Source organism: Melozone crissalis, unplaced genomic scaffold (genome assembly GCF_028551555.1).
Source record: "Melozone crissalis strain CALT ecotype California unplaced genomic scaffold, PUWL_Pcris_2 ptg000006l_1, whole genome shotgun sequence".
In the NCBI taxonomy this organism is placed as follows: Eukaryota; Metazoa; Chordata; class Aves; order Passeriformes; family Passerellidae; genus Melozone; species Melozone crissalis.
Genome location: NW_026535784.1, coordinates 49,152,224 through 49,166,384, shown reverse-complemented (window position 1 = coordinate 49,166,384; position 14,161 = coordinate 49,152,224). Strand labels below are relative to the sequence as shown.

General features: G+C 42.7%; 1 protein-coding gene across 17 annotated transcripts in view; it reads left to right on the top strand.

The window, feature by feature from the left end:
* Window positions 1-14,161, top strand: part of ADGRL3 (adhesion G protein-coupled receptor L3) — a 490,221-nt gene that overhangs the window by 443,725 nt on the left and 32,335 nt on the right. For 12 of the 17 annotated variants that reach the window (XM_054296033.1, XM_054296021.1, XM_054296020.1 and 9 more), the window contains 3 exons: window positions 6,121-6,147; window positions 9,475-9,643; window positions 12,394-12,519. In XM_054296033.1, the coding sequence (XP_054152008.1) occupies window positions 6,121-6,147; window positions 9,475-9,643; window positions 12,394-12,519 (322 nt within the window). The remainder of the gene's footprint in view (window positions 1-6,120; window positions 6,148-9,474; window positions 9,644-12,393; window positions 12,520-14,161) is intronic. The other 5 variants (XM_054296027.1, XM_054296026.1, XM_054296022.1 and 2 more) reach the window with 1 other exon arrangement.

The following is a 14,161-nucleotide window of genomic DNA, read 5'->3' as shown; positions in this document are numbered from 1 at the left end:
CAGAGGGAGGACATTGTATAATAAGAGGGTCCAGTTCTTGGGAGCTTGCCCAGCACAGCATCTAGGTGCAAAAGGTCCATTCCTTTATCTTCAGAATTCTCAGATTCGTGGAGTAAGGGCTGAGAGTCTGGCAACATGAGCACTCCCTATTAGGAGCAGCAGGTGTGGAGAGCAAGTTTTCATGCACCCATGTCCTGACTGGACATCACCTATAACTTAAATAAAATAACAGTGCCTGTACAGAGTGAGATTTAAATCTTTTTAAATCTCTTTAAAAAGATTTTCATACAGCCCTACTAAAAAAATAGAAAGATTAACTGAGTGGGCTCTTCAGGAAGAGGACACTGAAAAATCTCTCCTTCCCACCCAGCTGTGCTATATGCAGCATTTTTGGACTCCTGTGACTTTTGGGGACTGCAGGCTCAGAGCACAGCAGCTCCAGGATGGCTTCTGGAAAGGAATCATCCATGGAGAGGATAATCTGATCCTAGGGTGCCAAGAGGACTCTCAAGCCAATGCTTGGTCTGGATAAGCTTGGATGAGAAGCAAGTGTATTTAAAGAGTGCTTGGGACATGCAGATAGCACATTCTCTGTCACCAGAAATCTTAAGAGGAGTGTTTTGCAAGGATAACCAAATTATTTGGACACTTTGGAAGATGAGGAATAGCTTTTTCCTCCTTTGGAAAACCTCCCCCCCTGCAAAGTTTAGATATCAGCCGTGGAGTACTGAGCTGGGCATTAGAAACGTCTTCCCTCATCTTCATTGTCCCAGAGCTCAGGCCATGATGTCTGTGTTTCATATGGCCTTTAGAGAGAGCACTATATCTTCACAGCCTGATGGTCAATGAATCATAGATTGATAGAGTATCTTGAGGATCATTGAAGTCTAGCTTCTGATTCTACACAGGAGAACACCCAAAAGGCATTTTCCAAAGGTTTCTTGAGCTCTGTCAGGCTTGGTGCTGTGACCACTTCCCTTGGGAAGCCTGTTCCAATGTCCAAACCCCCTATGGATGAAGAACCTTTTTCTGATATCCAATCTAAACCTCCCCTGACACAGTTTCTGGCCATTCCCTTGGTGCTGTCACTTGTCACCACAGAGAAGAGATCAGTGTCTGCTTCTCCTCTTCCCCCGCCATGAAAAAGCTGCAGCTGCAGTTGTGAGGTCTCCCTCAGCCTCCTCTTTATCAGGCTGAAGAAGCCAAGAGTTGTCTCACATCTCCCTGGATCCTATGTAAGAAAGCACCCTGCCTTTTAGTCTCCTGGTAACTCAGTGCTGCTCCCGTGTAACCTTCATCTGCATCTCTGCATGAGCAAACTTGAGCAGGCAGCAGAACGCAAACCCAGAAAAACCACTGGGAGTTGGCACAGAACAAATTATGTACAAGCTTCCTACCAAGAAAAGGTATGGCACATTTATATTTTGCCCAAGGGCCGAGTTTATGAGCACCTCAGAGGCAGAAACCCTGCCAGTGCTGGAAAAACATCTGAGACTGCACTTTTGTCTGCGTGCCTTTTTCCAACAGAGATGTTGATGGCAGCATCTGATTTCATTTGTTGCAATCTGCTGCTGTTTGAGTTTTTCACAGGAGGGTTTGGTTGATATCTGATTGTTTTGGTTTGGGGGTTTGGTTGTTTACCTGTGCTTTTGTGATGGTTGTGTTAATGTTAAATGGTGATTGTATAGCACTAATCTTCTCAGTGACAGGTGTTGTCCTTTCTGAATCTAAAAAAAAAAAAATCAATCAGTGGTTATTGATTTGAGAGAGTGTCCTGGAAGATATTTAATACCTACAATCTTTCTGTGAACCCATAAATCATGATTATTGTTTTAAAAGGCCATGCATTTTAAGCACTTTGTCAGCAAGCCCTGCTGGTGCTATTTGGATAATACAAATGTGTCTAAAGGCTTTGCTGAATCCATATAGTGTGGAAACAATTAGATATGTGGTTACACATCAGTGTGGCTTGAATAATTGTGCCATGCCTTTGCAAAGTGAGGAGGAAGGAAATAAACAGGGTAAGCAATTCTGAGGGTAATTAATTACTTACAGAAAATGAGATGAACTTAACAGAATTGCTCTTTCCAATTGCAATAATTAAGGACAAGTCTGAGAAAGCAGGACATGACTTCCCTGGGTGAGTTGAGAGGAAAGGGATGATGCTTTGCCTGTGGCAGAAAAGTCTAGCTACTGGTTGCCCCAAACCATAGGCTTAGGCATCACACAGAGCCAAGGAAGGTTTGGCCTCATTTGTGTGATTAACACTTGCAGATCTACTGATGGAAATCAAAAGCGGCTATGGCTTTCAATATATATAAAATTACCCTTTTGCCAAGGCATGTAAAGGCAGGAGTTTCTCCTGCAAATGAAGCTGTGGCAGGCTCACTGACCCCTGAGATGGATACAGATGTCTTGAGGGGACTGGCTGCCTACTGTCAGAGACAGTGTGGGAGCCAGAAGATGGGACTGGTAAATGATGACTTGGAAGGCTGTGTGATGAACACCAGCAGCCTAAGGAAGGAGATTAGGAAGTCATTTGGCTTCATGCCATCAAGGTGGTAACTTTGTCATGAAATGCAAAGGCAAAATCCTTTAAGCACTCTTTTATTGCTTGCTATTGATTTTTCTTGCCATGAAGATGCTCCCTCACTAATTAACGATGAACCCGTTTGCTTTATGAGGGGAGTGCTGGACTTTCCAGCTCCTTCAATAAATCAATCTTTTCTAATCCTTGAAATTAAAAAAAAAAAAAGAAAAAAAGAAAAGGAAAGTAAAGCATCCCTACTACTTCATATTGGCAGGCAGTGGGGAGACACAATAGCACACTTTATTTTGTGTTTCCCTCCTGCTTGCCTGCAGGAAACATCTGCCTCTCTGCTTTATTTGCACCATGTTAAAATTAATTCCACGGGTCTTTCTGAATGCTTTTGTGGGGGCACATCATCCATCTGTTTTTATTTGGGTTTTATCACCCCTAACAGCTACTAAAGGTCCTGTATACTCACTTTGGTGTTTTTCCTTCCTATCCAAACAGTTATTTTGGGGCCCAAGGCATCAGTCCATGTACTTACTCAGCCTTTTCCTACTATCACAGACATAGGGAAATACTTGGAATTGTCAAAAGAGTGATAAATTCAAGTTAAGTAAAGTTAAACTGTAAAGGGTTGTACAAAATTATAATATGTAAAGTCAATTAGTTATGTAGGGTCTTATTAAAGGCCTAGGTTTACTCTAAATACGGCTCAAAACTTCAGTTTGTTACATTAAAAAACAAACAAACAAAAAAAAGCTCTTCAAAGCATGAGAAGACCAGCCATTATTCTTTTTAAATGAGAGCTCAATAGCTGCTTTTTGAAAACAGACTTTCTCTGTTCAGCAGCATTTTAGAGCCGATCTTCATACGAAGGTAAATTCTTGACTTACTCTTCCTGCTGCAGAAAAAGTGAAAGCTTTAACATTTTATGATATTGGTAATCCAGGTACATGAAAGTAATTTGCTTCATGTAACACAAGTTGCAGATTGTCTGTGACTGTTTTGGGCTGTCCACATGTATTCCAGCAATTCAGTCTCCTGGTGACAAAAAGGTATTTCTTGGGATTTTAAAAGGATAGGTAGTGTAAAAGGGGTTCCTGAGCTTAAGATGAATTGATTTTGAAATTCCTTAAGCATCTAAACAAGGATATAAGTAGCTAATTTTAACAACTTTTTTTTAAAAAGTACTGGTCCGGAAATGTAGACCAAATATAGGAATGTAGAAGGTAATGTGAACAATCCTTTCTCATCAGTGAAGGAGAAGGTACTCTGGGAAATTGAAAGACATCTAACTTAAATAAGATTTTGAAAGAGTTTTACATGATGTGTAATTAACCTTAAGAAGTCTTTGCCCCAAGGTAAAGTCAGGGCTTTTTTAAGATTAGAAAATGAATTAGGTATTTATACAGCTTGGTAGACCATCCACCATCCATCATCTGGGCTGCAAAGAAACACAGGGGAGGTGAGGTAAGATTTCACAGGTTCAATGAATAATGCAGCCACTAAAGATCAGCTTTTTACCTTCAGGTATTTGAAAGTGAAGCCTCCACCTAAGCCATCATTCAGGTTTCCTCTGCAGTCTGTAGAGAAATGCATTTCTGCAGGGAATGGTGAAGCCCTGCCTACCTTAAATACCTGTTCTTTTAAGGGATAAATTCCTCTTTGGGGGTACTAGTCTGACATTATCTGTGGGGGGAGCAGGGTCACATAATTTAAATGCAGTGGGCTATATCCCTTACTGCCAGCTATTGGATGGATTTACCCAAATCTGGAGATAGCGCTTCAGATGCAGCATCTCAGGCTGTGCTAGGCTAAATTTTCCAACAGTTTCTGCTTCAACAGTTACTTGCCTTTACTACTAGTGATTATAATCTCAGTTTTCCAGTCAGCACCTCCATTTTTCTGGGAACTGAGGCTCTTCCAAGGCTTTTCTCTTGTCTAAGTGATGGGTTTTACGTATTGCAGATAATGACACAGTATTACTGCAGCATTGATAGGTTTCACAGACTTCACCAGGGGTAAAAAAAACCAAAACATTCTGAAGTAATTTTTGTCAGAAATTGTTGCTAACACAAGAGTTAAGCTTCTTACAACACTTGAGTTGGTAAAATGAAAAGGATTGTATTTCATGAGAGCTACAAGACACTAAATTCCACGGCCCTTATGTGTAGAGAATTAAACTGGGAGTTAGGCATCTTTGAAAAATCTCACAAACAGTCACCTGTTTGCCTAGACACATCCATGTTGGAAATAGGGGAAGAACTGCTAAGGTCTTTTTGGTGGTTTTCTCCTGAGCTGCTTTGAAGTGTTAGCCTCAAGCTCAAAGGGAATCCGAGTTTACCAGTTTTGCATTTTGTCTGTACAAAAGATAAAATGGAACCTTCAGCTGCCTTGAAGAAATGCTATTATGGGTTGCTGAAAAACTTTGTGAGGGTCTGGACAGTAACAGCAACATGAAAAAAAACCTTCAAATTTTGTACTTTTATAATCTTGTGCAGGTTGCTTTTCAGTATAAAGTCTTTACCATAAAACCTGCATGTTTGTGAACACAACAACAGAAATCCAGGCCCTGCTCCTGCCCACGCTGCTGGGCTGACAAGTCCAGATTGTGTCATATCTTCATTTCATTTAATTGCATTGTAGGGGAGCTGCAGGTTGCCAGTGTTGGCCAAAGGAGGTCTCAGCAGGATGGACTGGCCCTGTCTGTGTTGCCAGGGGTAATGAGATGAACATACTGAGCCATCCTCCATCTCTGGCACCCATGGGGTTTCTGTGAGGGATCTCAGGTTCAAAAGCTCTGTGCCAGTGGGGAGAGGAGGCCTGGGAGTTGTTGCACTTTGCCTGCCACACAGGCAGGGTTAGGCACACAGCCTGTCCCAGAAGGTCAGGGAGAGTCCCCATGGAAAATGGCTGCAGCTAATCTTGTGTCCCCACAGTGACAGGAGCTGAGTGATCCAGCTTGGTTTCTTCATCACTGCACTGAACTGCTTTTCACCCTTGCCTGGCAGAGGCCTTTCTTTGCTCTGCCCCATGAAATGGTAGCAAATAGGTCCATGTAGTGTCACTCAGGGCTTTAGAAGTTCCTGATCCCATTACCTCAAGAATGCTGCAGTCTGACTCATAATGTGGCAATTTGGAAGTTCCACTTTGGAAAAGTAAATGGCAGTCAAGATACTCCTGTAACATGCTCCAGCCCCACAGGCTTCAGTTTTGCCACTTGAACATGTGAAAGCTGCCTGTGGTGGCTATGCTGGGGTTTCAAAACTTGTCTTCTCCAGTGACAGCCATGACATTTGGAAGATATTTCAAAGTCCGTTGATAGCTGTGGGATGGTGGCCAGGAGGGGTAGCTGCAGCACCCTGCCTGCTTCTGTGCATTAAGCCAGCATTCCCAGTCATGTTTCAATTCCCTGGGACAGCAAGCCAGGCTGGCTGGTGTGTTCCAGGCACACCTGGTGCCAGTCCCCCTTTGGTTTTGGTGATGGCTGGTGGGAGAAGGGAGGGGAACTAGCAGTAAACTCAATTCTCTATGTCATTATATTTCTAATGTTGGTGTTCTTGTCTTTATGTCTATGCATTCTTTAGCTATGAGGATAACAGACCCTTCATCAAGTAAGAATGACCTGAATGGCTGATAAATTTCATTTATCAGTGTGGTCTCATGAACCAGCTGTCAGATCAGTATTGAAAAATCATTAAAGCTTCTGTCATTCGCTTTTGAGGCAGAAGAGCAAACTGTGCAGGAATATGGTCAGGCATACAGCTAAGGTGCAGAGTAAATGTGCTGCATGTGTATTGCCAACCAATTGTCACCTTATTTGCTTTATATTCTTTAATTGGATGTTACTTAAATTCAGGGTGAAAGCTCCCAATTTAATCCTGCATAGTACAGACTTGTTCTACCAATACCAGCCTCTGGCCCCCTGTGCTCTGTCACTGGGATTGCTTTATGGCAGTATAAATACAGAAGCAAATTTTCAAAAAGGTGCATGGCTGCTATTCCCCATGATTCCCTTTCTAGTTAATGGGAGCAGTACAAGCAAATCTGTGTGCATTGGTAGCTCCTTACTCATTGGAATACCTCCTAATTGTCCCTAATTCTAAACCACTGATTTTCAAAGGCATCAAAAAATGGATATTTTTGTCTCTTTATTGCAATAAAATTTCACTACAGGAAAGAAAAGCCATGGAAAAGCAGCAGCAAGTCTGTACAAAGAGCAAGATAAAAAATTAAAAAACTCAAGCTGCACCAAGAAAAAAAGAGAAAAAAAATAAAATCAAAACCTGTGAAGAAAGTCAAAAATGCCTAGAAATTATATACCTTAGGGCATCCACGCTCTTTCTCCTGCAACCAAAAAATTAATGTGCAGTAGCACAAAATAGAAGCAAATCAACTTTGCAATAGACTTTCAGTTTGTTCTTCTGGTGAAGAGTCCTTTGTATTTGTCCTTCCAGCACCATTCCCATGTTCTCTTTCATCGCTTGGCTCTGGTTTTTTCTGTGGATGCAGGATGGAGCTTTTCACAGTAATCTCCACATCCTCTTATCACCAGGTCTTGCTTTCTGAGGCACAACACTGTTAATGTGTGCAGTTTGCACTCTTGGGGGTCTTCTAACCCACAGATTCCTTTCCATCACTGAAGGTAGCATATCTTCACTAAATAACTGTTTCATCCCTGCACACATCTGCAGCCAAAGGCTCTTTAATCAGATTCAAGAATGGGCTGTGCTTTAAAGCAGAATACTTTTCTGATTTCCAGGGAATAATTTTGAAAAGACTCTGGAAATGCAGTAAGCTTTTATCTGGGGATAAGAAAAGAGGAAATTGGGGGAAAAAAAAGGGGGGGGGGGGGGGAGGGTTTCCACTTAATTTGTTCTTCTTTTTTTTTTTTGGTGAAAAAGAAAATTATTTGTATTTTATTAATTGGTATGCAACTAGGATAATAGCATGCTCTCACTGATGGTGGAATCTTGGGGAAAAAAATATCCCAAGTGACTAAAGCTGTAAACTTTATCTAGTGACTACCTTTCTGAAGGATTGTAAGAGTGTATTTTCAATTTGCATCACGCTAAATATTTATTAGTGGGATTGACTGGAAATGCTTCAAAGGAGCTGTTCTGGTCTGCTAGGTCCATAATAGTGATTTTTAAAGAACTATCTTAATAAGCTGTTACCTTAGGGAGCTCTTCTGGTCATGTGGTTAAATAATACATATTTTATAAACTTCAGTGGAAGACTTAATGCTGTGTTTTCATTCTAATACCTAAAGGGAAAAAAAAACCAAAAGACTTGAATACAACATTGGTATGCTTTTGTTTGTGACAAGCCCTGCTAAAAGCAAAAGGATTCAAGGCTGTAGCTGCCATGGCATCTCCATAGCTGAGATTGTCTGTCTGACCTCTGCAGGGCTGCTTTGTCCCCCCAAATTGCTGCTGCTTCATCTTTCTCCCCCTTGCCCCATGCTCTGCTTAGCAGATGGGAGCCCAAACATGCCCAAACCCAGGCTGAAGGGTCTTGGAATCATAGGCAGGTCTTTGTCCCTGTGAGCCTCCTGGAGCACCTCAGGAGGCCTTGGGGCAGACAAGGAAACAGAGGTGCTGGCTCACTGCAGTCTTGTCTCATTTGGGATATAGAAGGGCTAAACAGGGAGGAAGGGGTGCAAACATTGGATATCAGTGCATTCATTTTTATGATGTTACACCTAATGGTAACAGAGGATGGCACAAGAAAACCAAAGCCTTCCGGTAAAGGGCAGATATTCAAGGTGCTGCTTGCTTCCCAGCTAGAAGTGGACTCCCTCCCCTGTGCAGCAGCAATTCCTTTAAAGTTGTAGGTAATACATCATGTGAAAACTAGGCTAGGAGCAGGACAGAGTTCCTACACTGCTTCTCACACTTCTTCTCTTGTCCTGGTGTTTGAAGATCAGTCTTTGAAAGGGTAATTTAGGAGATGACTAAATGTTGTTTAGCAGGGTAGCATGGAATACTCCACCTGCCATCCCAGCAGAGCTTCCAGCTTTCCTGAAACACCCAAAAACCCTAAGATGCAGCAGCCATCCCATGTCCCCAGCTCTGTTGTCCAGGTAGAAAGTCAGTGGGAGAAAGCAAGCAAAAACCTCCTGCTCCCCCTGTTTGTTGGAACAACTTTTGGGGCCGAGCACACCTCTACTACACCTCTACTCCCACTGCCCTCCTGAAGCGGAGCAAGTGATGATTTAGTTGTACAGCCCATGTGAAGAAGGATTGCCCCTCTTTTTCTCCAGGCAGAAGTGTGGCAGCAGCTCCCACGTTAGCAAATGTAGTGTGTGAGTGCCTGTACGAGTACACACACTTCCCCTCGTCGCAGGGTGGAAGAAGTGTGAAGCAGCATGGCAAAGAACATCCTTGTGTGGAGTGGATCTGGCAAGCAGGGAAGGCTTGCCCACCTGCCTGTAGCTGTTTATCTGGCTTACAGGCATATGGGAGACTAGCTAAAATGCAGCAATACATGTGTCTTGGTGTTAAGTGTAAATAAAGAAGCTAATCCAGCTGGCAGTCCTGTGAAACCAGTGGACACTAAAAAAAGTGACAATCAGAGTTGTCATTTCATTTGGTTTATTTTCTTTCCCTCCATTTGCAGAAATAACATCTACATGTCATTTACATGCACACTGCTTTTACATATTTAGAAAAGAGACATTGTGGTTATAAATGTGCTTTGGTTATGATAAATTTCTATGCTCATAACACTTCCATTTCCTTGTATTTCCTCAAGCTTGAAGATTTGTAAAGTGCATTCAGCTTGAAGACAAAAGCTCCCTATGATTTATTTTGAAATGCTATTTTCTTCTTGCTAAAACCAGGGGCAAAATCTTCCTGCCTGTAGACACATGCCTTCTTTTGTGTAGCCGAAAAACCAATCCCATTCTTTTTTTCTTTTTGTTTTGTTTCTCCTGACAGGTCCTGGGTTATAGGTGCAATAGCCCTACTCTGCCTATTAGGACTGACCTGGGCATTCGGACTCATGTATATTAATGAAAGCACAGTCATCATGGCGTATCTCTTCACCATATTCAATTCTCTGCAGGGAATGTTTATATTCATTTTCCATTGTGTCCTCCAGAAAAAGGTAAGATGATGGTTCCCAGCAGCAAGAGAGGTGGTAACGAGGTGTTTTGTTGCCTAACAACCACAGCATAGCATCCTCTGTGCTCCCTGAATTCCTATCACACAGATTTATCTCCGTGCACCTAATAAGGGTGGTATTTAGACTGGAAACCAGCAAGGTGCTGGGGAATGAGGTTCTAACAAGGATCTGTGGCAGTGGCATTTCAGCAGCCAGGGCCCTGGCAGATGTGTCAGAGACAAGGGAGAAGGCAGCTGTCAGTTTGCAGGGTCCTGCTGTCAGGGCTTTCCCTGCTGTCAGCCAGATTGTCCTTCCTTGCATGCCAGTGTGAGAGGGGAGAGAATCCACCAGCATCCAGAAAGTGCTCCTGTGGCTGAGTGCTCACAGCAAAGTGGAGCTTTACATCCTCATTTGCAGCCCCTGCAGGAAATTGCCCCTTTCCATGGCAGCATATGTGGGTCGATGGGATGTAATAGGGGCTGCTTCCCCTGCTTTTTTGAGAAGTGAGGGACCTGTGTTCTGCAGTGGTTCATTAGCCTTTGTATTGCTTGGGTCTGATGCAGTATTTTGGAAATCTTCCTCAAAGCAAGCACAGGAAGTGCTTCTTGGTGGAAATTGAAGTATGCCCCAATTAACATTTGCAAGATAACAGTGGAGTAACTTAGATAAACTCCAAGGGGAAAAAGTAAACACAACAGAATGAAAATTCGGTGTTTATGTAGATCAAATTTACAGCCTCTGACAATCAGTAATAAGTATTTTTAAGAAACTTTTTGTTCTCTACTTAAATTTTGTTATACAGAGCTCTCCAATTCTGTGCATGTCTGCTGATAATTAGCATTTTAGTTTCAAAAGTTTACTGAACCAGTAGGGAAGACTTTATGTGGATACACTGGTGCCAGTTTCTCAGGGTAACCAGTAACTTTTGGTGAAATAGCTATTGAGTAAAGTCAGGTCTGTGTTGAGATCTGTCCTCAATCTGAGAGCCACAGGCTTGCTCCTCTGTTACTCACATTTTCCCATACAGTCAAGGGAGATCTGACCCATGAGAACATAATCAAAATTATAAAAAGTGAGCTCTGCAAGTGATGCCTTTGTAAGGATCTGCAGAGCTATGTGCAAATGTCATTCTTGAAACCAAAGGAAGACTTTTGGGTTAAGAGTTTTATCCTTGTTGTTGCATCTCAGATTTGTCCACCTTAAAAAGCTTTAAAGCTTTATCTAGATGCAACTTCCTGCTGATGATCCCAAACCTTTCAGCAAGAAAGTTTCCAGGCAAAATGATAATAAGAGTGTAGGAAATATCACCATTGCTTATTAAACCTGCAGGTGCTTCTCTGTGAGGAGTTTGAATTTTTTTTTCTGCACTCTTCTGACTGGTACATCCTCTCAGCTCCAATGCACCCCGCAAAGGGTCAGTCCCTAGCCCAGCATCCCTACACTGCTCCACAGCCTTCTTGCCCGTGGGGTTCTCAGTCAGCATAACAGAACCATTCTCTTTTCTGTCTTAATCCAATTTACACCCTTAAATCTTTACTGATAATGGTGGAATTGTTCCTGATTTACGGCTGCACAGAGGGAAGGAGAATGCAGCCGGTACCTTGATGTGGGGTGGATGCACCTCTCTGACCTAAGAGCTGAGGGAGGTATTATTTAAACGGAAAAAAAAAAATTTCCTTTCCTATCTGTCATGGCCTAGAATATCGGCAAAGCGCTGCAGAGAGGCGAGCAGTGGGTGGCTAATTAAAGCAATTGAATTATTTTCTCTCAGCAAAGGATTGATTAGGCACTCAAGCATATTGGGCACTTGTGGTATGTGTTTGTCTCAAGCGCTTAAGGAAGAGCCTAATGAAAAAGCTGTAATTTGCTGTTTAAACAGTTGCTTCACAGAGTTGTGAAATGCTCATGGAGAGTTTGGCAAAACTGTACAGCTAACCGTGTGCTTCAAGGAATTGCAACTGGTGTTTTGGACATGCATGATGGTTTGGGGGCTTTTTTTGTGTCAGTGGGAAACATGACCCTCTTTTGGCTCTTCAGTACAGTCTGCTCACCTTTATCCCTGTCCCATCTGGTTTCTGGGTATTGCTGCCCATAAAAAGTCACACCTCAAGCTTGGTGGAAGGTTATATCCTGTCCTGGCACAAGTCAGCATAGCTCCTCTGAAGCAAAGGACGTGGCATGGGTTTGCCTACAATGCCCATTTAAAGCATGATTGGCTTGCACAGTGCTGTGGAAAAGCAGGCTCCAGCCATCCTTGAGCATTGGGAATATAATCTCTAATGCTACCGGTTCTACTGTTTCCTCAAATTTCAATTTGACTGCAAGAAACTTTTTTTTTTTTATAAAAAAATCAATAGCTTTCATATATTTCTCTTGGAATTCTTCTTTCTTAGTCCCCTGCCAGAAGCAATAACTTTTAGTGCCTTGATGAGCCAATATGCTAGTTTATATCAAATCTACAACAATATTAATTTTCAGTCACAAATAGTGTACCTGCACTTTCTCCCGTGCTCCTGTGATGTGCCTCAGAGGATGCTGTAGCTGGCTGGTGCCACGAGCAGCTTTGAAGTCTCTTGTGGCATCCTCAGCCAGGAGCTCAGCTGCAAGGGGTACCAGCCTGCTTTCCCACACACTGCAGCAGGTTTTGTGTCAGTGAAACACTGAGGAAAAACCAGGGGCTGTGTTGACAATCAGAAGGCAGTGGGCTGGAGGTGGGGCTGCCTGCTCACCACCTCTGCTCTTTCCCTGGCCAGGTCCGTAAGGAGTACGGGAAATGCCTGCGCACACATTGCTGTAGTGGGAAAAGTACAGACAGCTCCATCGGCTCAGGAAAAACCTCGGGGTCAAGGACACCTGGAAGATATTCCACAGGCTCACAGGTAACCCACAATTTTGTCTGTGTCCCAAGGCCATGCCAAGACCCTTCTCAGCTATTCTGGGAGGAAAGCTCCTCTCGGCACCAAAGGAGCTGCCCTAGGCCACTCCCCAGTGCACCTGCAGAGATTTCCCTCACTTCCAGACCTGAACTCGACACAGTGGTCTCCCCTGAGATGTGTTGGCAATTAAATGCCTCTCCAAGAACCTTCTGAATAGTTCTGCTGAGAATGAAAAGTGCAGGCTTGCCTTCCAGAGGCAGTTATCACCTGAGGTGTCCTGCCTGCTCTCCATGGGAAGCAGGAGGTGGGAGCATTTTGTCAGCTGTGCTGCATTCCAGTACATCCTTTAATCATGAGATGAAGGTTGTCACTATTAACTATTAACATGTACAAGAATGATGCTATAAGCCTCGAGTGTTTTTCTTGTAAAAAGATTTTAATGCTACAAGTGTCTTGTAGCAGACTTCCCAGTGAAAGAGCTGGCTGTCTGACATGCAGTGGTTTGGTCTGTTCTGTGCTTCACACAATTTGTCTTAGCCTATAGACCTCTCAGGGAAAGCCATTGGGGTCAGACTGTCTCACTAGCTACTAGATTTGTTGCCTTTGTTCGCCTGAAAATTCAGGTTTTGTGCAGTTTGCACACTTAGCAGTTTTGAAGCTAACTTGTGTGTAGAGATGCAGATTTATGGATGAAGAGTTCATATAAAATGAAGAAGCTTATTTCTTAATCAATAGAAACCAAACACAAATTTATTCAGTATTAGTAATGGAAGTAATTATACATGACAGTTCCACTATTAAATTATAAAAGACATGCAGCGAGTAACAGCTTATAACTTTCCAGGAAAACCTAATTTGCAATTTATGTCTTGGAGCAAATCATTATTTATTTGCAGTGGTTTCCAAGATGTCATCCAAAAGCTCTGCTTTGGTGTTTTCAAAGGTCTGGTAGCTATGCAGAGCAAATAAAAGCAATAGAATATAGAACCTCTCTCCAGCAGGCCATCAAACCCCAGTAATGTCCAAAACTCAAAATATCCAGCAGCATTTAGGTGGCTGATTTGAAAGCCTCTGGTGTTACAAAACTTAGCTGCTGTGCTGGTGCCCTCCTCTCTAAGAAGGGTTGACTTCAATGGTCCACCCTCTCACCAGTCCCAGCACAAGAGAACAAGCCCTTTTGAGGGTGAACTGAGTCTTATTTTGCCTGCAGAAGTGTGTTCTTGAAAGGATGGAAGTTCCTAAAGCCTATTGTAGCCAGGAGAAACCTCACACAGGTGATGGAGAATAGATGGAGATCAGCCTAAGTTGTTGAAAACATTGGGTCCTAACTTTAAATAGAGAAGACCATGAGGAGGAAAGCTTCTAAGATCCCTTTATTCTCTGAGAAGCACAGAGAAAACAGAATAATTAATGTACAATGGATCATGTCAGACAAATAGAATAAATTAAATGTCCAGCTGAAAAATAATTACTGTGAAAGATCATGGGCCTCATGTCACATGGTACTTCCATTTATAGAGGGCTAATGCATTATTAGGAGATGCTGTTATTCCATGGTTAAGGAGTAATCTAGGACTTTTCAGTCTGGGACCATATGATTAGGCCTTGGTAAATCTCTCATGGCTAAAATCTCACGAGAGAAACC